The 24,554-nt window shown below is 38.1% G+C and overlaps 1 protein-coding gene across 2 annotated transcripts in view; it reads left to right on the top strand.

Moving 5' to 3' along the window:
• Gfm2 (GTP dependent ribosome recycling factor mitochondrial GFM2) overlaps nt 1–24,554 on the top strand; it is a 39,079-nt gene that overhangs the window by 2,652 nt on the left and 11,873 nt on the right. Inside the window, exons 2-14 of one of the 2 annotated variants that reach the window (XM_090331827.1) lie at nt 289–372; nt 3,256–3,337; nt 6,000–6,057; nt 6,756–6,853; nt 8,737–8,862; nt 10,434–10,522; nt 13,908–13,996; nt 15,577–15,637; nt 15,865–16,044; nt 19,399–19,479; nt 21,655–21,803; nt 23,444–23,584; nt 23,817–23,916. In XM_090331827.1, the coding sequence (XP_090187953.1) occupies nt 310–372; nt 3,256–3,337; nt 6,000–6,057; nt 6,756–6,853; nt 8,737–8,862; nt 10,434–10,522; nt 13,908–13,996; nt 15,577–15,637; nt 15,865–16,044; nt 19,399–19,479; nt 21,655–21,803; nt 23,444–23,584; nt 23,817–23,916 (1,317 nt within the window). In that variant the 5' untranslated portion in view covers nt 289–309. The other variant, XM_090331828.1, reaches the window with a different exon arrangement.

The raw sequence follows: 24,554 nt of genomic DNA, 5'->3' as shown, positions 1-24,554 counted from the left end.
TTGCTCCTATTGACAGCATTGTGTTAGAGCTACAAAAGACAAATGTCTGTTACAGTAATGACTGCCGAGAGCAATGAGACAAGAACTTTGGCATTTAGAATGAAGAAAGCACAGACTCAAGATTTATTTAGGAAATGATATGACAAGACTTGGTGACTTTCTAAATAAGAACATAGCAGATTTCAGAGGAGGACCAGACATGGCTTCTTAATGGTTTAGCATTGTGGCCCTATACTTCATTCATATGCACATTTTAATTGTTATACTTCTGTGTTTTTCTTTTTTCAGAAAACAGTTTAAAAGATCAAGATGTTTACCAACTTGTGGATATTTGCATTGAGTCATCAGAAAATGCCTAGTATGCATATTCATGTAAGCTTTTCTCATAAAATTAAATGTACTTTAACAGCCTCAGATATTCTACTCTCCATGTCCTGCTGTAGGTCATCACTTTTTTTTTACTCCAAATGTAAGTTTGGAGTTACATTTGGCTATCCTCAAGGTAAACTTATTGAAAAGAAATTCCCTTAATTTAACATGTTAAAAGAAATTACCTTAATAATGAAAAAAAAACCACAGCAAATAACATGAAATGTTGTTCTCATGAGGTGTAAAGTGCCAGTTGTTTTTGGAGGAGGGTAGTGTTCTTTAGCTTTTCTAACAATTGTAGCACTTAATTATCATCTTTAACCTGGGAAGATAGACTTTATACTCTAAAGTCTGTAGGTTGAGGCTTCTATGAAATAAAGCTCTTATTAAAATTAATGTACATATTTAAAATAAACCCTTTTGCAAGGCAATGTGGTACTAGCCTTTTTTCTTAGCTACTTTGGAGACAGAGACTGAGTAATCATAGTTCAAGGCCAGCCTAGCCATACAAATTCAAGAGACTCCCTCTTATTCAGTACCTAAGCACAGTTGCATGCTCCTTTCATTCCAGACTATGGGGAAAGAACCATGACTAGGCTTATTAATGTAAATACAATCTCAGCAGCAAAGGGAAGCACAAATAAGGGGAATAGAGTTCAAGCTGGCCCATGCATAAAGCAAGATTTAATCTTGAAAACAACCATTGCAAAATGTATATTGGCAGTGTGGTTCTAAAAGTAGAGTGGCTCAAATGATAGAGTGCCTTCATGGCAAGTGTGAGGCTCTAAGTTCAAATTTCAGTATTGCTAAATCAATCAGTCATACTTTTTCTGCAGAGCTGTTGAAAGCCAATTTCTTGGCCACTTTGGAATTTGTCCTATATTTCAAGAATATTGCCTTAGTCTTTAAACTCTGCATGATTCCTGAATCTCCTTAAAAATATTCTACATGATTTTATAAGTGGACGTCTCCAGTGTTCATTAGAAACATTCTCAAATGGTCCAGGTGCAGTGACTCACGCCTGTAATCCTAGCTACTCAGAAGACTGAGGTCTGAGGATCGCGGTTCAAAGCCAGCTTGGACACTAAAGACTATGAGACTCTTATCTCCAGTTAACCACTAAAAAACTACAAGTGGTGCTGTGGCTCAAGGAGCAGGACAGTAGCGTTGAGCTAAAGAGCTCAGGGACAACTCCTGGCCCAGAGTCCAAGTCCCACAACTGACCAAAAAAAAAGAAAGAAAGAAAAAAGAAATATTCTCAAATGATCATTTACAGCCAAGTGGCAGACAACAGCTTATCTAGTTTTCACCTCCAGCAACTCAGAAGAGGAAGAGACTAGTGGAGAACCTTTAGCCTGGAAGCGGCATCTTTGATCATTAGTCTGTAAATTCAGTTCTGCTGTTATGAAGCACACAGAAGAATATATATGTTTATATATTTCTCTTACAGTAAATAGTCCAAGTATGTTAGCAGGTGTCAATGTGTGTCTTACTAGTCTAGGGATGGATTGGGATGGAGACTGGCCAGCATGAGAAGGTAAGGGCAGCAGCTGCAGTAGAAATAGACTTGGTCCTACATAGGCCTGCTGTAACTCACTGATTCTCATTGTGATGTGACATTAGAGTCAACTGTGGAACTTTTCACAATATAACTTCCATCTCTCCCAGTTCTTTCTCTTCCCCCACTGCATGGTTTTGTTGTTGTTGTTGTTTTAATTTTTAAATTGTTATAAAGGTGATGTACAGAGGGGTTACAGTTACATAAGTCAGGTAATACATACATTTCATTTTGGATAATGTTCCCCCTTTCCCTTGCTCTCCCAGTTTTTTGTTGTTGTTGTTGTTTTGATTTTTTCCTACTGTCATGGTTTTCTCATTTTGTTTTGTTTTCTTTTGCTGGTTCTGGGGCTTGAATTCGGCCTGGGCACTGTCCCTGAGCTGCTTTTGCTCAAGGCTAGTATTCTACCACTTAAGCCACAATGCCACATCCAGCTTTTTCTGAGTAGTTTATTGGAGATAAAGGTTTCATGCATTTCTCTGGGCTGGCTTTAAACTGTGATCTTTAGATCTTAGTCTCCTGAGTAGTTAGGTTTATAAGCAACCCTACTGTCAGATTTTCAAGAAGCTTTCAGGTGATTCTCTGGGGTGGCTACTGTTAAAAATCCTAAAAACAAGCTGGTATGAGGCACCTGTGGCTCACATCTATAATCCTAGGTACTCAGGAGGCTGAGTGATAAGAACCAAGATTTTTAGACAAATCCTTGAGACTGGAGACTCTTTATCTCCAATTAGCCTGCAAAAAAGCCAGAAATAGGGCTGTGACTTAAGTGGTACAGCACTAGCTTTGAGGAAAAAAGCCAAGCTATAGTGTGAGGCCCAGAGTTCAAGCTTTAGTACTGGCACGCATGCACGTGCACATACATGCATACACAATACACAGACAAACATAAATCCTAAAAATAGCCAGTGTCTTCTGAGCTCTTGATCTCCACAAGCTTTTAGTAGAACCAAGTATATCCAGTGTGGAAATACCTTATTTAACCTTTCTGACTCTTATCTAAACTTTAGACTCCCAGATTTCAAATTGTAGCTATTACAATCACCTGTTCTTGTCTGGAATAGGGCCTGGTAAATTACATTTCCAGTAAGTCCCCAGCTCCGTGCTAATGATACAAGTCTAAGCCAGGTGTAAAGGTCAGTTCTAAATAGAAAGTTGACATTAATATTATTCCTGTTTTTTTCTGTAATATAAATTTGGTTTGTCACTTTCTTAAAAGAATATGAGAATTTGGGTCCCTTCAAAAGGGGATGCAAAGTGTTTTCTTGTGACAAAGCATAGTTGCAAAGTTAAAGTACTGATACAAGATTTTGTTTTCTCTTTACTAGAATATGTGCTGCTGTATAAGAGCAAGATTAAAAAGATCAAAGCCATGGATACTTCATGGGAGGAATTACAGTTCCTTACCAGGTACAACTGTTAGATTCTAATTTTACTAATTTCGTTCCTTTCTTTTCTCTCTTGCTCCTTTACTTTCTTTTTTTTTGCAAGAATCTCTCCTTTTTTCCCCTGAGATCTCGGACTCTATTCTACATCTCAGTATTTCTTATGATTCTTGGGGGTGATGGGGGCTAGGAGGGAAGGAGGTGTTCCTCCTCTGCTGGACATACTTAGGGGCTGAGCAAAGGCAAGATTGCTGGAGGTGGTAGCTGACTGCTCTTTGGGGTGGGGGGGGGGCGGACAGGAGTATGGCCTACTGATAGAGTGCTTGCCTAGCATGCATGAAGCCCTGGATTCGATTCCTTGGTACCACATGCACAGAAAAAGCTGGAAGTAGTGCTTTTGGCTCAAATGGTAGATTGCTGGCCTTGAGCAAAAATGCTCAAGGACAGTGCCTGGGCCCTGAATTCAAGTCCCAGGACTGGCAAAAAAAAAAAAAGTGTAATTCCTTGCTGGGTTTTATGCAAAATGCTTTGTCAAAAGTTTACTAGAAAACATGAATTTAAAGAGTCTTTGAAGTAGTTTGATTAAATATTTGTTTTGATGTATAGCTGTTAGGAGCTAGAAGACTCAAGAACAAGCTATTTTATTTCTATTTCTTTTTTTTTTTTTTTTGTCAGTCATGAGACTTGAACTCTGGGCCTGGGTGCTGCCCCTGAGCTCTTCAGCTCAAGGCTACCACCCTACTCCTAGAGCCATAGTGCTGCTTCCAGTTTTCTGGTGGTTTATTGGGGATAAGAGTATCATGGACTTTTTAGTGCCCTGGCTGGCTTTGAACTGTGATCCTCAGATCTCAGCCTCCTGAGTAGCTAGGATTACAGGTATGAGCCACCATGCCCAGAAATTTCTAATTATTTTTAACCCAACATATGTTAGACATTATTCCTAGTGTCTTGTATTAGCAAATGCATGGTAGATTGGATAAAAAGCTTAATTCTGTTGCTATTCTCATTATCGTCTTTGTCAAATGAGAACGATAAACTAAAAATACTCAGTGGTTCTTGGCTTGAATGGACATGTGGATTTAATGAACTTCATTAGTTGTGCATATGTAGGTTTTAATTTTCTATTATTTGAATTTAGCTGTAGGGTATAGGTTATAGTTTGATCTTTAGACTCACAAGGTTTAAAAAGTGATATAAAACTGAAATTTGGAAGACCTCGGTTAAATAAGCAACAAGATACAGATTAAATTTACAAGTATAATTGCATTTAATATTGCTTTAATATTACTTATTAATGAAATCTATTGTAGGCATGGAACTGGACACTGGACATATTTTTGTATTAAAAGAATATAAGCTGGGAGTTTGGCCTAGTGGTTAAAGTGCTTGCCTAGCATGCACGAAGACCCGGGTTTGATTCCTTGATACCACATATATAGAAAAAAGCCGGAAGTGGTGCTGAGGCTCAAGTGGTAGAGCTCTAGCCTTGAGAAAGTCCAAGGGCAGTGCTCAGGTCCTGAGCTCAAGCCCAGGACTGGCAAAAAAAAAAAAAAAAAAAAAAAAGAATATAAGCTAGAGCCGGGCATGGTGGTTCACACCTGTAATTCTAGCTACTCGGGAGACAGATCTGAGGATCAAGGTTCAAAACCAGCCCGAGCACAAAAGGACCTGAGATTTGGCTCAAGGGTTGGGCCAGTATCCTTGAGCTGAAGAGCTCAGGGACAATGCCCAGGCCAAGTTCAAGCCCCATGACCCCCCCAAAAAAAAAAAGTGTGTGTGTGTGTGTGTATAAACTGGATGGATATATGGAGCATACCTCTAATCCTAACATTCAGGAGACTGGGGCAGAATTGAAGTCAGCCTGAGCTACATAACAAATTCTAAGTTGACTGAAATATATGGTGAGACCCTGTATCAAAAAGATATACTACTTGGCCTTTTAGAAGTTTTAGCTTATTTTCTGTGATAGCTCCCAAGCCATCTTTAAAGGCACTGTGTCCTGGGATTGCTAAGGGCAGGTAAATTTCAGATTGTACTGTGATTTGGTTATCAGCTGTTTAGAGCATCACTCTGAGCTTGCAAGTTTTAGAAAATATAGGTACACAGGACTGTGGATTTAAATTTTTTAATTTAGATTTTACTGGTGGCTTAATATCATTATGAACATTAATTCTAATTCTACAGTTCTGTAATTGGAAGTATAGTATGTGACAAAGATTGGATCTAATCTGTATTTTTCTGAAAATATGACCTAGAAATTGGCGTTTTAAAACTTTTTTGTGTGCAAGTACTTGAGCTATGCCTCTACTTTTTTGTTGTTTGGCTAGGGGTTTTTTGCTGGTTAATTGGAGATAAGAATTTCTAAGTTTTTTTTGTTGTTGTTGTTTTGGGTTTTTTTTCCTCCTCTAGCTGGCTTTGAACGGCAGTCTTAATCCTCAGTCTCCTAAGTAACTAGATTATAAGTATGAACCACTGTTGCCTGGCTATTGAAACTTTTATCATCAACTATAGCTTTTCCCTTACAGATGGTAGGAAAATGATTTTTAAATAAAGTCAGTTTTACTTTATTTGAAATGTTAATTCTACTTTATTTGAAGTTAGTAATCTTTAAGTCTAGATATTTCTATTTGTAATTTGGAGGCATTTTCATAAAATTAACAGTTCAATTTTAACCTTCTTTCCTTTAGGCTTAATAGGAAACGATATTAAGTCGCTACACTCCATCATTAGCCCTCCTCTGGCTAAGTAAGTACCTACTGTTGTTGATACTGCATTGTTCCTCCCCATACACTGCTGAAAAGTTTACTCTAATATGCATTGCTGGTGAATTTTTAATTTCTGTGGCCTTTTACATTAGCTACTGATAGATGTTAGTGTGAATCTTAAAGGCAAATTTCTTTCCTCTGTTTAATGCTAAACATTTAAATACAACAGCAGCACACTTCTAATAGAACTATAAAATGTTCTCAGGATTATAGTGGCCTACCAGCAGTTGTTGCTTGCATGTTTTTTCAGAGTATTGTAGTAGGATACACTCCAAATATGTTTGGTTGTTTTCAGGTTTTTTTTCCTTCTTTTCTGTGCTGGTCTTGAGGCTTGAACTCAACCTCTGAGCTGCTTTTGCTCAAGGCTAGCACTTTACCACTTGAGCCATAGCAACTCTTCTGGCTCTTTCTGTAATTTAAGTGGAGATAAGAGTCTGTCCCACAGGCTTTTCAGCCAGTGTTGTCTGTCTTCCAATGGTGATACTCAGATCTCAGCCTCTTGAGTAGCTATGATTATAGGTGTGAGCCACTGGCACCTGACTTTTTTCTAGGTTTTATGTAATTATACACATTATAAGAATACTAACCAGCTTTGAAATTTATACAGTATATGTGTTTTGATTTTATATTTTATTAGTATATGCCTAATAATGCATTTTTCCCTTCCTTTTTAAACAGAATCCGTAATATTGGAATTATGGCTCATATCGATGCAGGCAAAACTACCACCACAGAAAGAATATTGTACTATTCTGGATACACGAGATCATTGGGAGGTTAGAAGGATTCCTCCTATCCCCACTCCCTATTAGCAAAAACATCATTGGAAAATAATTGATTAAGAAGTCAATCTAGAATCTTTGATTATGGCATGGAGTCACTGATGTGTAAATCACAACTGAAAGACAAGGTAGCTGCAACATTCATCAAAGGGTCTTTTAAGACTGCACTGATTTTGCAGACTTTAAGGCCATAATGGTCTCATTGGCACTGCTGTACCCAGAGGTTATAGGACAGGAACCATAGCTTCCCTTTAGCTTTAGATATTTCTTTGTGTAGAGGATACGAATGCCATGTAGGAATGACTGTCTGTTGTTACAACGCCATAGGCCTCTTTGCAGGTCTCACCATAGGGTCATGCCATCCCCTCCTCAGGAAAGCTGTGATTACATATCTCCAAGTGATTAATTCTTCTCAATTCGTAGTTTACCAATCATTTGTTTTATTGTGTGTTACCCAGCAACGTGGTTGATTTTTTTTTTTTTTTTTTGCCAGTCCTGGGCTTGAGCTCAGGGCCTGAGCACTGTCCTTAGACTTTCTCAAGGCTAGAACTCTACCACTTGAGCCTCAGCACCACTTGTGGCTTTTTTCTATGTATGTGGTACCGAGGAATCGGTGCATGCTAGGCAAGCACTTTAACCACTAGGCCAAACTCCCGGCCCGTGGTTGATTTTTGTTTTGTTGTCTTATTCCTTAAAGGAAAGTTAATCCTTAAATACTCATGTAGAAAGGGAAAAATGATAAAAAAACATTTCTAAAAAATCCTTAGTTTACTATAATGGTATTTACCTACATTTTAAACTTTTCTAGCTATAATATGAAAATTATACTGTTTGGCTAAGCATGCAAATGTGGTCCCTAGGAAGCATTTTATTTTGGTTTTGTGTTTTTCTTTTGCTTTTAAATAATGGTGCTCTAGCTTACTTTGGAAATTAAGGTTTAGAAGTCTACTTTATGATATGTCCCTTACTGGCAGCCATTTCTCTATCCCCTGAGAAGTGACTGAGACTTAGTATTTCTACAGGGAGAGACCATCAGGATTAGAATCTTCATGAGACTAGATTTCTAAGTGTATAGCCACCGGATTGCTCATAAAAATCACATAAGCCAGGCATGGTGGCTCACACCTGTAATCCTAGCTACTCAGGAGGCTGAGATCTGAGGATCAAGGTTCAAAACCAGCCCGGGCACATAAGAACCTGAGACTCTTATCTGTAATTAACCTCTAGCTAGAAAAAGGAAGTGGGGCTTGGCTCAAGGGTAGGGAGGTAGCCTTGAGTTGAATTGTTCAGGGACAGTGCTCAGGCCAAGTTCAAACCCCATGACCCCAACACACCGTTCTGTCATATGTCTAGTAAGTCTTTTCTTCAGATCTCCAATTTATGAACCTAAAGTAATGGTCTGAGTTGTACGTTATCTCTTTTACTTCATTATGTATTGCTTCCATTTATCATCTTCTGGATTAGCTACTCTATATCATCTCATTTCACTGTCCTAAGTTATGTAACTTGTTTAAGATCATAGGATGAGTGAGTGGTAAGCTAGGATTTAAATTTGAGTTCTTAAATTGTATGACTTTGCTTTCTATCAAAGGATCAGGTAGGATAAAGAAGGGTAATAAAAGTCAACATTGGAAAAAAATTAAATAAGTGTATGGTTTACTATGTTTTGCTAGGTAAGTACAACTTCAGCCTTGCCCTAGTCCAAGAAAAAGTAATTTTTATAACAAAATCTTCTGGAGAAAAGCTTTGTAAATATTAGAGCAAATATTTTGGGAAAGAGTTTTCTTAATGAGAATTAAACCATGTCAATTAGGTTCCAAGTACCCATGAAATGCTCTGGCTATTGAACTAAACTGTGTCCTCCTTTTCCTGATTAGATGTTGATGATGGAGATACAGTAACAGATTTCATGGCTCAGGAGAGAGAAAGAGGCATTACCATTCAATCAGCAGCTGTTACTTTTGATTGGAAGGGGTATAGAGTCAATCTAATTGATACACCAGGTATGTTTCTGTTTCACCTATACAGAGATGCTATATGACTTAGGTATTCTATTTGCATGGGATTGGGGGGGGCAGATGTATTATTACTATTACTATTATAAAACATTATAAAATCTGTCATCCTAAATTTTTGGAGAAAGAGGTGAGAAATTGTCTTGCTCAGTTGCCCAGATTATCCTCAAACTTGCAGTCCCTCCTGCATGTGCTCCTCCTGCCAGTGCTAGGATCACAGGAAGTACACCAACATGCCTTAACTTCTTTTTTGGTACCAGTCCTTGGGCTTAAACTCAGGACCTGAGTGCTGTTTCTGAGCTTTTATTTTTTTTAAATATTATTTTTTTTTTCAAGGCTTGTGGTCCATACTTCTACTTCCAGCTTTTTTTTGTTTTTCTTTTTTCCGTGGGTCATAGGTTAGAACTCATCCTGGGAGCTTTCCTTGAGCTCTTCAGCTCAAGGCTACCACCCTACCCCTGGGCCTGGACATTGTCCCTGAGCTCTTCAGTTCAAGGCTATCACCCTACCCTTGAGCAAAGCCCCACCTCCCCTTTTCTAGAGGTTAATTGGAGATAAGAGTCTCAGGTCCTTTTGTGCTGGGCTGGCTTTGAACCTTCATTATCAGATCTCAGCTTCCAGTGTAGGTAGGATTACAGGCGTGAGCCACCGCACCCAGCTTACTTCCAGCTTTTTTTGGTAGTTAGTTGGAGATAAGAGTTGCCTGGACTTTTCTGCCCAGGCTGGCTTTGAAACTGCAATCCTCAGCTCTCAACCTCCTGAAGAGCTAGGATTATGGGTGTGAGCCACCAGCATAGGGCTGCTGTTTTAAATATACAATTCAGTAATGTTAAGTATATCCACATCACTGTGAAGCAGATTCACAGTAAAATTTTCATATTGCAGAACTGAAGTTCTATACTTTATTAAACAAATGCTCCACTTTGCCCCTTATCCCACCATCATTTCAATTTATACATCCTTGATCCTGATTAACTTAAGTACTTCATATAAATAGAATCATATCACATTTGTCTTATGATGGTCTTGATTCACATAGCACATAGTCCTTGTATTCAAGAAATTATTTGAAGGAATATATTTATTGCTGTCTCTCAGTATCCGTGAGTGATAATGTTCCAGGATCTTCTGTGAATACCAAAATCAGCAGATGCTCAAGTCCCTTATATAAGATGGAAAAGTACTTACATATAACCTATGTATATCCTTTTACCTGATCGTAATATCTAATTTAACTGCTATATAAAGTTGTTATACTGTATTGTTTAGAGAATAACAAGAAAAAAATCTGCACATGTTTAGTGTAAACAGTTTTTTTTTCTGTATGTTTTTCATCTGTGATTGAATCTCCAGTTTCAAATCCTGTGGATGAAGAGGGCCTAATTGTCTGTACCAGGTTTTGTTTATTCCTCACTAATTTGCTCTAACATTGGGTTGCTTTTACTTTTTGGTAAATAATGTTCCTGAGAACATGGGTGTGCAAAAAAATGTCTCTTCAAGTATATAACCAGAAGTGAAACTGCTGGGTTATGTGAAAGTATTCCTTGTGCTTTTCTTAGGTCATGTAGATTTTACCCTGGAGGTTGAACGCTGTTTACGAGTATTGGATGGTGCAGTGACTGTATTTGATGCCTCTGCTGGTGTAGAGGTAAAAATATTCCCAAAATAAAAAAAAAAAATGATAGCATGATTTGTGTGTGTGTGCGTGTGTGTACATGTGTACGTACACACGTATGTATATGCATATATGTATGTGTATATATGTATGTGTATGTCAGTATATGTGTATATAGAAAGAGAGAGAGACAGACTGACAGACTGACTGTTAGAATTAGATAACTGTAACCCTTTATTTGGTAAGTTCATATAAATCAAATTATGGTTTAAAGAACCTGAAATTTATTTTTATTTTTCTCTTTAAAAAATTTTATTGTAGAACCAGGCGCCAGTGGCTCACATCTGTAATCCTAGCTACTCAAGAGGCTGAGATCTGAGGATCACAGTTCAAAGCCACCCCAGGCACTAAAGTCCCAGGCTTAACTACTAGAAAACTGGAAGTGGCACTGTGGCTCAAGGGGTAGGGCCATAATTTTGAGCTGAAGAACTCAGGGATAACACCCAGGCCCAGAGTTCAAGCCCCACAACAGACAAAAAAAAAAAATATTGTAAAGGTTATATACAGAGGGGTTACAGTTATATAAGTCAGGTAATAAGTACATTTCTTTTTGAACAGTGTCACCCCCTCATTCTCTCCCAGTTTTTCCCCTCCCACCACCCCTCTTCCTCCCAAGTTGTATAGTTCATTTCCAACATAGTGTCTAGTGAGTATCCCTGCCCAATTGGTTTACCCTTTGTCCCTACCATTTCTGTGGAAAGCTGAAATGTAATATTGACTATCATCTCAATATTTGATAAAAATGTTAGTTTTTCTTTAGAAAATAATGAAAGTTAGTATCAAGAACTGTGAAGGGCCTGAGATTCTGTTACTTGAAGCTAACCCATTCATCTGCCCTAGTTTCATCGCTTCTGGCAGGACACACAAGGTTCCTGAGTAAAAGACAAAGAACTCCTTAATCCCAGAGTTGTTTTAGCATTTTTGTGTTCTGATTTCTGGGTCCCTAGAGGGTGATGTGAAAGGAGTTAGGCACAACTTGCCTTGAAAGGGCTCAAATGAGAGACCATCAGCCAAGGAATGAAAGCATCAGATGCAAAGCTTGAGTTCTAGTCGGGGACAAAGAGAAGGGGGAGGGGAAAGAAACAATAAAAAGAGGAGTTTCAGGCTCAGAGTTTGGCCTAGTGGTAGAGTGCTTGCCTAGCATGCATGAAGATCCAGGTTCAATTCCTCAGAACCACATACATAGAAAAAAGCCAGAAATGGTGCAGTGGGCTTACGTTGTAGGGCTCTAGCCTTGAGAAAGCCTAAAGACTGCATTCAGGTCCTGAGTTTAAGCCCAGGACTGGCAAAAAAAAAAAGAGGAATTTCATACTCAAAGAATAGAAATGTCAGGTGGGCGTGGTGGCTCACGCCTATAATCCTAGCTACTCAGGAGGCTGAGATCTGAGGATCAAGGTTCAAAGCCAGCACGGGCACAAAAGAACCTGAGACTCTAATCTCCAATTAACCTCTAGAAAATGGGATATGGGACTTGGCTTAAGGATAGGGCAGTAGCCTTAAGCTGAAGAGCTCAGGGACAATGCCTAGGCCAAGTTCAAGCCCCCATGACCCACTAAAAAATAAAAATAAGGAGAGAGAGAGAGAATAGAAATGTCTTACAGTGTGCAATAAATAATTCTTGCCCTTTCTTCTGAAGGCATTCTCTATTGGAAGGTAAGCAAACCTGCCCTTTACTCCCAGTCATTGTCTGTTTTAAAAGCTGTTGATAGACCTAGATCCTTGGAAAATGGTCCAGAACAGAGGAAATCCATGTCTTTTAGAACACCATGTAGAAACATGAAAGCCCTGTGAATAATTATCTCCCAATACCGTCTGTAAAAGTCCTTGGCCTAGGAATCACTTTTCTTAGGTGCAACAAGACCCTGGATTTGATCCATAGCACTGTACCCCAAAAAGTAAGTGTGTGTATATATGTATAAAGGTTGTTAAATTTTGATAGTGGATTGTTACTAGTACAATGAATTACTCTCTTTCTAAGGGATAGTTATACCTGCTTTTCCTACAATGAAAATAGGCTTTATGTTGAATTTAGAACCCAAGTCCTGGGGCTTGAACTCTGGGCCTTGGCACTGTCCCTGAGCTCTTCAGCTCAGGTCTACCACCCTACCCCTTGAGCCACAGCGCCTGAGAAACTAGAATCACAAGCTCAAACCACTAGTGGTCAACCATGGTATTATCTTAAGTAGTCCAAAAACTAGGACCAATTGATATAGTATAATCCTCCAAGAAGTACATAGTATTACCTGTGTTCTATTCCTCCCAAAGATGTTTGGTCCATACATGAGACAATACATGAAAAATCTTCTGGAAGCAATAATAACAAAACAAACCATAACTTTCTGGAAATTGTAAAAAGTCTTGTAATACCATAAATGACTGGAGGATGGGGTGGGGATGGTAAAAAGCTAGAGAGCAGAGAGGCCAGAAGACTACATGTGACTTATGCTCCTCAGTTGGATTCTGGACCATAAAAAAGGTTAAGGGAATATCACTAGGAAAAAAAAAATCAGGGCTGGGAGTTTGGCCTAGTGGCAGAGTGCTCACTTAACTTGTTCAAAGACCCAGGTTCAATTCCTTGGTTACCACATACATAGAAAAAGAACCGGAAGTGGTACTGTGGTTCAAGTGATAGAGCTCTAGCCTTGAGAAAGCCCAAGGACAGTGGTCAGGACCTCAGTTCAAGCCCCAGGACTGGCAGAAAACAAAGTCAGGGAAATTTGAATATGACTAATGATATTAGATACAAATATTCTGTCAAACAAAGTTTTCTGAGTGTGATAATTATATTTAGTTAGCAGGAAGAAGTCCTTGTTCGTGTGTTAAAGTATGACAATGTCTGCAGCTTAGTGAAGAGCAAGGGAGAGAACATTCAGATCACAGTGCAGCTCTGATGCCTATGATGGAAGTGCAAGGAAGGATTAGGTAGACAGAATCTCAGCTGATACCAAGGCTCCATAAAAGGTTTGGCCAAGCTAGTAGGGAGTCTTTGACAAAATTGGAATTATGTTAGAGATACCATGGCCTGGAGGAATAGGTCTACCCTCTTACCTGTGGTATGCTCAAACCTTAGAATAGCTGAGAAGTTGGACCTGGGCAAGCATGGCAGTAGACCAGTCAGTTTCCAAAGTGGGGATTTGAGCAGCACACACAATACATGCATGTTGGTAGAGTCTGTAAATGTGGTCAAATGTTAATATTTGGGAATGATTTACTGTCTTATCAGCTTCTCTGTAGATTTGAAAGTTCTCGAAATGAAGTTAGGGTACTAATACAATTACTAAAAGCCCCACCAAATGATCTTCAACAGTGATATAAAGCCTAACATTGAAGGGTTTTCTCCCCTTCTTCTCTGCTTTAGGCCCAAACTCTTACAGTGTGGAGACAAGCTGACAAACACAAAATACCTCGAATCTGTTTTTTGAACAAGATGGACAAAGCTGGAGCAAGGTATATAGGATGTCTTTGGTTTATCAAAGTGAGCATATAATTTGATTTTTTTCATGAATTATACTTGAGTTTGGGCGGCTGGATCGTGTATTCTCAGATCCTGATGAAGTTCTATCTTACTGACTCTATTGGTTATCTTTGGAACTCTAGCAGGGTAGTAACTGGTATTGCTAACATTTACTAATCCCCCATACTTCCTAGAGCTAGAGAATAGTTTCCTGCGCTTATCCTTGATTTTTTCTACTGGAAGCAAGCTCAGTGAAAGGGAGAAAATCAAGAATATTAAGGATTTGGGGGGAAATGTGGTAGGGAAAGATCCTGGGAAGGGGAGGGAGGGAGAGAGGAGTGGGAGCTGAAATCACAGAACATAAATTGTTCTTCCTCTAAGATTACAGTTTTGTGCTTTGTATTTATATAATTCTCTCCAGTAATTCCTAGGCTGCTTGTTTATTTGTTGGAAGAATTATTATCTTTATTACCTGTAGCACAGTAAGCAGCCTCTAGAATGTGCTGGCCTCAAGTTCTGACTCTTCTGTTTGGAGTTTCCTGTGGTAGGATGATGTGCCTGTGGTGATAGGGAGGGAGATAGCTGAATACTAGGACATTGGGACCAAAAGGATCTCACGTAGAAATAAATCACCTGTGTGCCAGAGATGATTGTTGCATGCCTGGATAGCCATAGAAATAGCCAGATAGGGTCAAAGAGGTATGTAGAGAATAATTAGTCTGGTTCTTGGAAGAAATTTAGTAACTTTGAGTAACAGCAAATCTAACTGTTGAAGAGTCTTTGAGTCGTGTGTAAACTTGCATTTGAATCTTTACTCCCCATGTGACCTTGATGAACTCATTTAGCCTTCATTTGTAAACTTAATCTCTAAATTTTATGCATGATTATAGTAGATTTTTAATTACTGTTAACAAGTTTGTTTTGTTTTGTTTTTTGCCAGTCCTGGGCTTGAGCTTAGGACCTGAGCACTGCCCTTGGACTTTCTCAAGGCTAGAGCTCTACCACTTGAGCCTCAGCACCACTTCCGGCTTTTTTCTATGTATGTGGTACCAAGGAATCGAACCCGGGTCTTCATGCATGCTAAGCAAGCACTTTAACCACTAGGCCAAACTCCTGGCCCCTACTGTTAACAAGTTTATTCAAGATGTTCTCCCATATAAAGCTGTTAAATGGTAAGCATTGAAAATAATAAGTGGTGCTGGGTGTGGTGGCTCATGCTTGTAATCCTATTCAGGAGGCTGAGATCTGAGGATTGTGATTCAAAGCCAGAGCGCTAAAGAACATGAGACTTTTATCTCCAATTAACCACTAGAAAACTGGAGGTGGCACTGTGGCTCAAGGGGTAGGGCCATATCTTTGAGCTGAAGCGCTCAGACACAGCACTCAGGCCCAGAGTTCAAGCCCATGACTGAGAACATTTGTATTGTTATTATGAAGCAGGTGCACAGAGTTGTAATTTCCTAAGTTAGGTTATGAGTATGTTGCTTCTTTGTCAATATTACCTTTTCCTTCATTAACTAGTACTTTAAATCATGCTTAAAATATTTTAAACTGATTATTTTTCCTTTTATAGTTTCAGCTATGCAGTTGAAAGCATCAGAGAGAAGTTAAAGGCAAAGCCTTTGCTTTTACAGGTAAATTGATTAACATAAACTCCTTAGATTCCTCACTAATTTATTTATTGTGACATATACATTTTTTAATAATATCTAAACCTTTTTGGAAGAAGTTGGGTTATGAATAAAAATTGCTATAGATTATAATGGCAATAGTTTTTTGGGGGAAAAGGTATGAGTAGAGTTTTGTCATAAGTGCAGTCGTGAGTGATGGTTTTATCATGCTAATCTCACTCTGTTCATAGTTACCAATTGGTGAAGCCAAAACTTTCAAAGGAATCGTGGATGTAGTAAGTAAAGAAAAACTTCTTTGGAATTCTAATTCAGATGATGGAAAAGACTTTGAGAGAAAACCCCTTTTGGAAACGAGTGATCCTGACTTGCTGATGGAGACACTTGAAGCGAGGAACGCCTTAATTGAACAAGTAAATTCTGAGTTTAAAATGGTTTAAGTATTCAGTAACCTCAAAAGAGCAGTATTTATTGTGAAATTTTATATACGATTACATATGAAATATTTAAGTATAATACATAATTAAGCCAACACCAATATGTGCAGCACCATCGTGTGTTCACATATACATGTGAACATAAACGTGCATACACACTGTGTGTTTGTTGTTGGATACACTGTCTTGGGAATGTTAAGTATATACTCTTCCATGAGCTGATACCTCCAGCTCTCTTGACATATTTTAGTATTTGTCTTTTTAGCCTTTTATAATTACTACAAATTATATCCCTAAAGAACATAGTTTTGCTGGTTGAGAGTTTGGCCTAGTTGTAAGAGTGCTTGCCTAGTGTGCATGAAGACCCGGGTTCGATTCCTCAGTATCACATACATAAGAAAAGCCAGAATGGGTGTTGTGGCTCAAGTGGTAGAGCACTAGCCTTGAGAAAGTCCAAGGACTTGTTTTTAACAAACAAGTATTCAAGAAGGGAATCTCTATATACAATCACTAGCACTTAGATTTTAGAACATAATTAAAATTAGGCTGAGAGCTTAAAAAGAACATAGTTTTGCATGTTGTGAGCTTTTTTTATATATTTTTTATTGTAATAGAAGGGTTACATTATATTCACCAGATAGAAGGTGCATTACTTCACATACATTGATACCCTTTCTCATGTCTTGGTCCCCATTTCCCTCTCTCCACCCCCGCCCATCATCTTGTTTTCCTCCCTTCCCTATCCAACTTTAAATAACGAAATGCATGTTGTGAGCTTTAAGTGGAATATGCTGTTTGTATTTTATTACATTTCCTGTTATGTGGGAGATTCATCCCTGTTAATACATGTACTTAAAATTTATTTATATTCAGTTTCTATCCTATATAATGTTTCAATATATAATTATAGCACAACTTACTATCTGTTCCCCTGTGGATGAACTTTGAGGTTTCCTTTTGTTGTTGCAAATACTGTTGCTGTGAAAATCTTTGTAGCTCTAACTGCTCATGTGCAACTGTTTCTTGAGGTTTGGTTTGCGTAATTGCTGGATCAAAGCATCTAACAAGAATATCAGAAATCAAACTGTTTTGATCTTTACCAGAGATTAAAGTACTTAGAAAAATTTAAAACTGTCATGCACCGGTGGCTCACACCTGTAATCTTAGCTATTCAGGAGGCTGAGATCTGTTGGTCCCACTTCAACACAAAAGTCCATGAGACTCCTATCTCCAATTAACCAGCAGAAAACTGGAAGTAGCACTGTGGCTCAACTGGTAGAGCACTAGCCTTGAGCTGAAAAGCTCAGGGACAGTGCCAAGGCCCAGAGTTCAGCCCCACAACTGACAAAAAAGAAAAAAAAAGAAAGAAAAAGGAAAAAAAGAAAAATTTAAAACCGTGTAGCTGTAGACTATATGTAGCCTCAAAATTTTGACAGAAAACAGCAAGCTAATGTATATTCATGTTTCCAAGATCCCAGCTCTACTACTTCATTAGCTGTGTGACAATTTAGTTTACCAGTTCTAAGACTGTTTCTCCCCTTAACCACCAAGGAGACAGAAGTAGAGCTGTGGTTCAAGTGATAGAGCACTAGCTTTGAGCAGAAAAGCTCAAGGACAGCACCTAGGCCCGGAGTTCAAGCCCCATGACTGTAAACGAAATTGTCACACAGCTAATGAAGTGGTAGAGCTGGGATCTTAACTAAGTCTGTCTCAGCTCAGTTGGAGCTGCTATCCATTTTGCAGTACTGCTATGATAGGTTAGCAGAGCACAGAACAAAAGTAAAATTGACAGCATAACTGCATGCATAGTTGGTTTTTCTGAGAGTTTGTTTTGTGTGAACATGTATTGTTTTATCTTAATGCAGAAGAACTATGATTATAAAGGTCTTACTGTGTCATTGAGGAGCCAACACACATTTGCATTTATTCTATCATCTTCAGGGATATAATAATATATGATGGTAATGAAATTCGTGATTGTCAATACCCAATCACAGGTGCTAACTATAAGGGTAATATAAGCATATATACAATTTAGAGAGTAAGCCTACAATCCCAAATTTTCATTCTGTGTACATACCCCAAAGAATGGAAAACAGGGTCTTTGAAAAATATTTGTACATCCACATCCCTAGCAGTGTTATTCACAAAAACCAAGTGTGGGAGCCAGCCAAGTGTCTGCCCATCAAGAAGTGAATAATGGGGCCAGGAGTTTGGCTTAGTGGTAGAGTGCTTGCCTCGCATGCATGAAGACCCAGGTTCAATTCCTCAGTACCACATACATAGAAAATCCAGAAGTAGTGTTGTGGCTTAAGCTATCCTTGAGAAAGCCCAAGAACAGAGTTCAGGCCCTGAGTTCAAGCCCCAGGACTGGCCCCCCCAAAAACATGCTATCCACATACAGTTGAATATTGATCAACACAGACATGCTCACATAGCTGAACTGTGTTTAAAAATAGTAAAATTGGTAAATTTAGTCTTTATTTTATCATAGTTACATTGGTTTTTACATTGGATAATATTATCATGGACCAGAATCAACTTTATATGTCCAAATAAAATGGAATATATAATTGGAATTGGTTACTTAATCCTCACAATAGCCCTGAGAAGTAGTTCTGGTATTAGCTAGAGTATAAGGCAGAGGGAGGTGATATAATGTAACTGAAAGTGAATGGTAGACAGTGGCGAATCATTTCTGCATGCGGAGTTCAGGATCTGGGATTGACCTCAGAGCTACTACTTTTCTGACCAATTAGGTATATTTTCACTATAGTTTGAATGTTTGCTCCTTTGTAATGCTATCAACTTTTGAATCTGTTTTACTAAATTATTATCTGCTAGATTCTCCTATTTTCTTAAGATAGATAATTATGAAAAGAACTGGAATAATGTCAATGCCCCTCTACTTAAATGATTTCCTTTGGTGAAGGAGGGTCGATTCTTTCATTTTTGACTGCTTTATGATATATACCCAACTATAATAGTAGAGGGTACCAGATGACTTTTTACTAACTAAACTCCCAAATTATCTAAGAACAGTCTATTGTGTTACCCTTGGCTGCAAGTTGTGTTTTATTTCATTTCTTTCGTATGGTCTTCATAGGGAAAGTGCTTTACTGAGAGTCCAATCAAGTTCTGGCTCTTTGAATTTAGGAGTCATGTTAGCACTTCCTCAGTTGCTAATATGAAAGCTATGAAGTGTTTGAAGGTCTATATAAAGTAGAGGCTATAGCTATCTTGAAATAGTTAAATAATGCATATTGGTGGTATGTTGGAAAGATAATAGCTATGAAAGTAAATGGAAGAACTTAAAGCCTTTTTCTTTAGGTTGCAGATTTGGATGATGAATTTGCTAATTTGGTTTTAGAAGAATTTAGTGAAAATTTTGATTTGCTACCAGCTGAAAAGGTAATTGTGTTATTCAGTTGCTTTGACAAAATTTTTACTAATTTAGTCTTTTAACTGTGTATACTATTAGAAAATACTAACTTAAAAAATTAAGCTAGTCGTTACTCACGCAAGTATTAACCCAAATGATTTACTATTTTGAGATATACTTTACAAAATTAGAAATTGGATCTGTTGTATTTATGTCGTCATATTTACACTCTTCAATCCTTCTTCTACCTTCTGATCTTTCTAAGGATATTTAGGAAAATCGTAGATTTAAAGTTGTACTTAAAATTTACTGTTGTTCCAACCTATTTCATGATCAATATTCTGTACCTCTTTTAGTTTTTAATTGTAACTTGTTGTAGTTTTTTTGATTTTGTCCTTTAACATTTATTAAGTCTGAGACGAGGCAATTGAAAACTGATAGTATTTGAATATGAGATTTCCTCAAGGAATCTGATAGATACCTTTCCAGATTAGACAAATATATTATTTTCCTTTATGAACTTAAGAGTTACCAAGGAAGTTTCATAGTGGTAATCTAAAATGAACTCAACAAGTTTACAGGCATGATAACTCATTTCTATAATTCTAATACATGGGAGACTGATACAGGAGGATTGCAAGTTTAGGGCCAACTTGGGCTACATAATGAGACCCTGTCTCAAAACAGCCATTTAAAAAAATGAAGATAAATCAAACACTGGTAAATCATGCTTGTAATCCTTGCTATTCAAAAGGCTGAAATCCAAAGAATTGTATTTTGTGACTATCCCAGGTAAAGGCCTAGCCTTGAGTACAGAAAGGCTTGGGAACAGCACCCAGACCCTGAGTTCAAGCCTAAGACTAGCAAAAAAAAAAAAGAAAAGAAAGAAGGAAAGAAAGAAAGAAACAAGGAAAGAAAAGAAAAGTTTGCTAGACTCCCTCTCCAAAATAGCCAGCAAAAAGCAAGGCCAGAGGTGTAGCTCAAGTAGCCAGACAGCCAAGCAAGTCAGTTGAGCAAATTTGAGGCCCAAGTTCAAACCCTAATACTACAAAAATAAATAAATAAATGACATAAGCATCTACTTTTTTAGCCTACTTGAAGTTAGAGGCACAGAAAACCTTTTATTTTCTATTAAATGAAATTTTTTTTGCTTAGAATTTGAATGTTTAAATATGATATTTAATGTTTCCTGTTGTCCCCTAACATGAATTCTGTTTTTTGTTTTTTGTTGTTGGTGGTGGTGGTGGTCGTGGGACTTGAATTCTGGGCCTGGGTATTGTCCCTGAGCTCTTCAGCTCAAGGCTACCATCCTATCCCTTGAGCCACAGTACCACTTCCAGTTTTCTAGTAGTTAATTGGAGATCGAACTTTTTTAGTGCTTGGGCTGGCTTTGAATTGTGCTCGCCAGATCTCAGCCTCCTGAGTAGCTAGGATTACTGGCATGAGCCACTGCGCCCAGCATAAATTCTGTTTTTAGCATGTTTACAATCTAACATAACACAGACATCAGTTCTCTTATTAAAGCTGGAAAAGCAGGAGGATTAAAAGTGCCTTGATTTGTGAGCTTTTTAAAAAATGTTTTCTACTTTTGTGCCGGGAGTTTGGCCTAGTAGTAGATTGCTTACTTAGCATGCACAAAGACTTGGGTCCGATTCCTCAGTACCACATACATACAAAAAGCTGGAAGTGATGCTGCAGTTCAAGTGTCAGAGCTCCAGCCTTGAAAAGGCCCAAGACCCAACTGTGCTCAAGCCCTGAGCTCAAGCGCCAGGACTGGCAAAAAAAAAAAAAGTTTTTCCCTTCGGGTTTTTTTTTTCTTGCCAGTCCTGGCCCTCGAACTCAGGGCCTGAACACTGTCTTTGGGTTTTCTCAAGGCTAGAGCTCTATCACTTGAGCTGCAGCACCACTTCTGGCTTTTTTCTATGTATGTAGTACCAAGGCCAAGAATTCAAGTCCCATGACCCACAAAGAAAAAACGAGAGAGAGAGAGAGAGAGGCAGAGACAGAGAGACATAGACAGAGAGAGAGAGGAGGGGTAGGGAGGGAGAGAGGGAGCGAGGGAGGGAAGGAGGAAGGGAATTATGGCTGTGAGGAGTACTGCTTTATAAGTGTGGCTGGAAAAAGTCTCTACTTGGGATATTTTGACAGAGAACAGTATACTCAACACAAAACGTTTACTTGCGGCCCCTGCTTTCTTACTTTAGTTGCAGGCTGCAATACGCAGGGTAACTGTGGCTCAGATAGCAGTGCCTGTGCTTTGTGGGAGTGCCCTGAGAAACAAAGGTGTTCAGCCCTTGTTAGATGCCATCACCATGTACTTGCCTTCACCTGAAGAGCGCGAGTATGAATTTCTGTAAGTATATCATCACATAAGTAAGATTCCTGAGTGGACTTTGCTTCATGAAAAGTAGTTACACTACCCATTTGGAATAACAGTGATAAAGAAGGTCTTTGAAAATGATATATTATGGACTGTGGTAATTTTACTTGAAAAGAACATTTTGCCATCTTGTATAGCTTATCAAGTCTACAGATGGAACTAAGAAACAGCTTTTGTCTGAGTGTGTTCAATCTGTCATCTTAGTTTAATTTATTAAACATTCACCTACATTTTAGAACATTCCATAAACTTAAAGTTATTGTTTACAAAGTTTATTCTTTGGGATGGAGCTATGACTCAGGTTGGTAGAATGCTACCTAACAAACACAAAGCCCTGAGTTCAAACCCCAGTATCACCTCCACATCTCAAAAAAAAGAAAAGGTAATGGAGATGCAGGAATAAAGGAGATAAAAGACGGATCCAATTATAGAGAAAGTAAAATCATTTCAATTTACCTTGCAATCATAGGAAAGGTCTTATTTCTGTTGTTACTAACAGCTTTGTACTTAAGTAATAATTGTCTAATGTATGATCATTGTGCAAAATTGAGAAGTGGATTTTAATTGTGTTAACCAGGGCATTAATAACTTTCCACATCTCTAAGGCAGAAGTTATTAGGCAGGCTTCATTATGTGATTTAAATTGCAAGTTACTTAATGCTTCCATTTATAAAATGCAGAGAAGAAGACCTGGCTTCTTGGGGTAGTATAAAAATTCAGGGGTCGGAGTTTGGCCTAGTGGTAGAGTGCTTGCCTACTATGCACGAAGACCCAGGTTCGATTCCTCAGTACCGCATTCATAGAAAAGCCTCCAAAGTAGTGCTGTGGCTCAAGTGGCAGAGCACTAGGTCTTGAGAAAGCCCAAGGACAGTGCTCAGGCCCTGAATTTAAGCCCCAAGACTGGCAAAAAAAAAAATCAGTTAATGAATTACATGTCAAGACTAATATTAGTATCTAAGAAGCTTTTTAGTGTTTATTGAAGTTAAATATTGGAAGGAATAGAGAAGACCTACTTGTAGTCATTGATTGCTTTGAGATTAATGAACACATGGTATTTCTTCAGAAAGATGTACCTATACACAAAATTTGACAATTTCAAGAAAATTGACACTTTCTAAAACCTGTTAGTGAATACCAATTAAAAAACACCATTCTATAAGAATGTGATCTGTGTAAACAACCTCATGTTCTTACTATAGATTTTTATGGTTATGCATTTGGAGAAAGATGAAAGGAAGGAATGTAGGGATTGGCTGGAAAGGAACCATTTGTTTATCCTGTGCAGTTGTTTTGAGAAGTGGTGTGGCATTCCCAGATAGACTTTTTGAGGAGAGCTCTTTGCAACTAAATTACTTGCAAATAGAGGTAATAATTTGAAGGTAGTTCATTATTTTCAGTTTTGAAGACTTGGGAGTAATATCTCTATTTAGCAATTTGGCCAGTGGGGAGGAGATATTTAGTGATATAAATTAAAATACCTGGTTAGCTTTATTAAAGGTATGATGGATCTTTGGATGATATGAAAGTTGCATTTCCACAGTGATTCTGTTATCTTTATAGATATATAGGAAATGTATTTCCTAGGCCTTTCTGTAATGTCATTCATTTTACAGTCCATGGTATAAAGGTGACTTATGCGCGCTGGCATTTAAAGTTCTCCATGACAAGCAGCGAGGACCACTGGTTTTTATGCGCATTTACTCAGGCACATTGAAGCCTCAGCTGGCCATCCATAATGTTAATGGAAACTGCACGTAAGTAGAAGCTTAGGTTATTTTCTAAAACTGCACTTATTTCTTTTTTTAATATATTTTTATTGTAATTAATAGAAGGGTTACATTATATTCACCAGATAGAAGGTACATTACTTCACAAATATTGATACCCTTTCTCATGTCATGGTCCCCATTTCCCTCCCCCCTTGCACTTATTTCTTCCAAAGTCCTTTATTGAAAAAGAAAAGCTATGTTTATCATGGTTTTGTAGGGAGAGAATGAGTCGTCTGCTCTTGCCATTTGCTGACCAACATGTAGAAATCCCTTCACTCACCGCTGGCAACATTGCTTTGACTGTTGGGCTCAAACATGTAAGTAACTAAATGATCTCTGTAATAAAAGATAATAATTTAAATATTACTCTTTTGTAGGTACTTTATAATAGCAAAAGTCCACAAACAGTGTAAGTAGCCATCATTAGAAGAATAGAAAATAATGTTATTATATCCATCAACATGGTTGAATGTCATTCATTCATAGAAAAATAAATTACACCTGACCACAGCTAAGAGGGATTATATTCACATATAGTTCAAATCCAAGTAAAGTCTGGTCTTTCATTATTTTTGGGTTTGTGTGTGTGTGTGTGTTTGTGTGGGAGGAGTGTTGATGGTTGTTTTGTGTATGTGCTAGTCCTGGGGCTTGAACTCAAGGCCTGGGCTCTAGCCTGAGCCTTTGTGCTTAAAGGTAGCATTCTACCTTTGATTAACCTGTGGTTAATTGGATATGAGAGTCTTATCTTTCTTACCTGGGCTGTCCTTGAACTGTTAGCCTCATATCTCAGCCACCTGTGTAGCTAGGATTGCAGGCTGGGAGTCACTGGCATCTGACTTAAAGTATTTTTTTTAATGGGTAAGTTTACTGAAATATTGTTTCATTCTCATTGTCTCTCCCTACCCCCCCATTTGCTCTTTATAGAAAATTTTACCTTATAATGGGTCAGGTAGTA

This window comes from Megascapheus bottae, chromosome 4, assembly GCF_031878675.1.
Source record: "Megascapheus bottae isolate mThoBot1 chromosome 4, mThoBot2.hap1, whole genome shotgun sequence".
Classification (NCBI taxonomy): domain Eukaryota; kingdom Metazoa; phylum Chordata; class Mammalia; order Rodentia; family Geomyidae; genus Megascapheus; species Megascapheus bottae.
The sequence above is the reverse complement of the archived record's forward strand: the minus strand, read 5'-3'. Positions and strand labels throughout refer to the sequence as shown.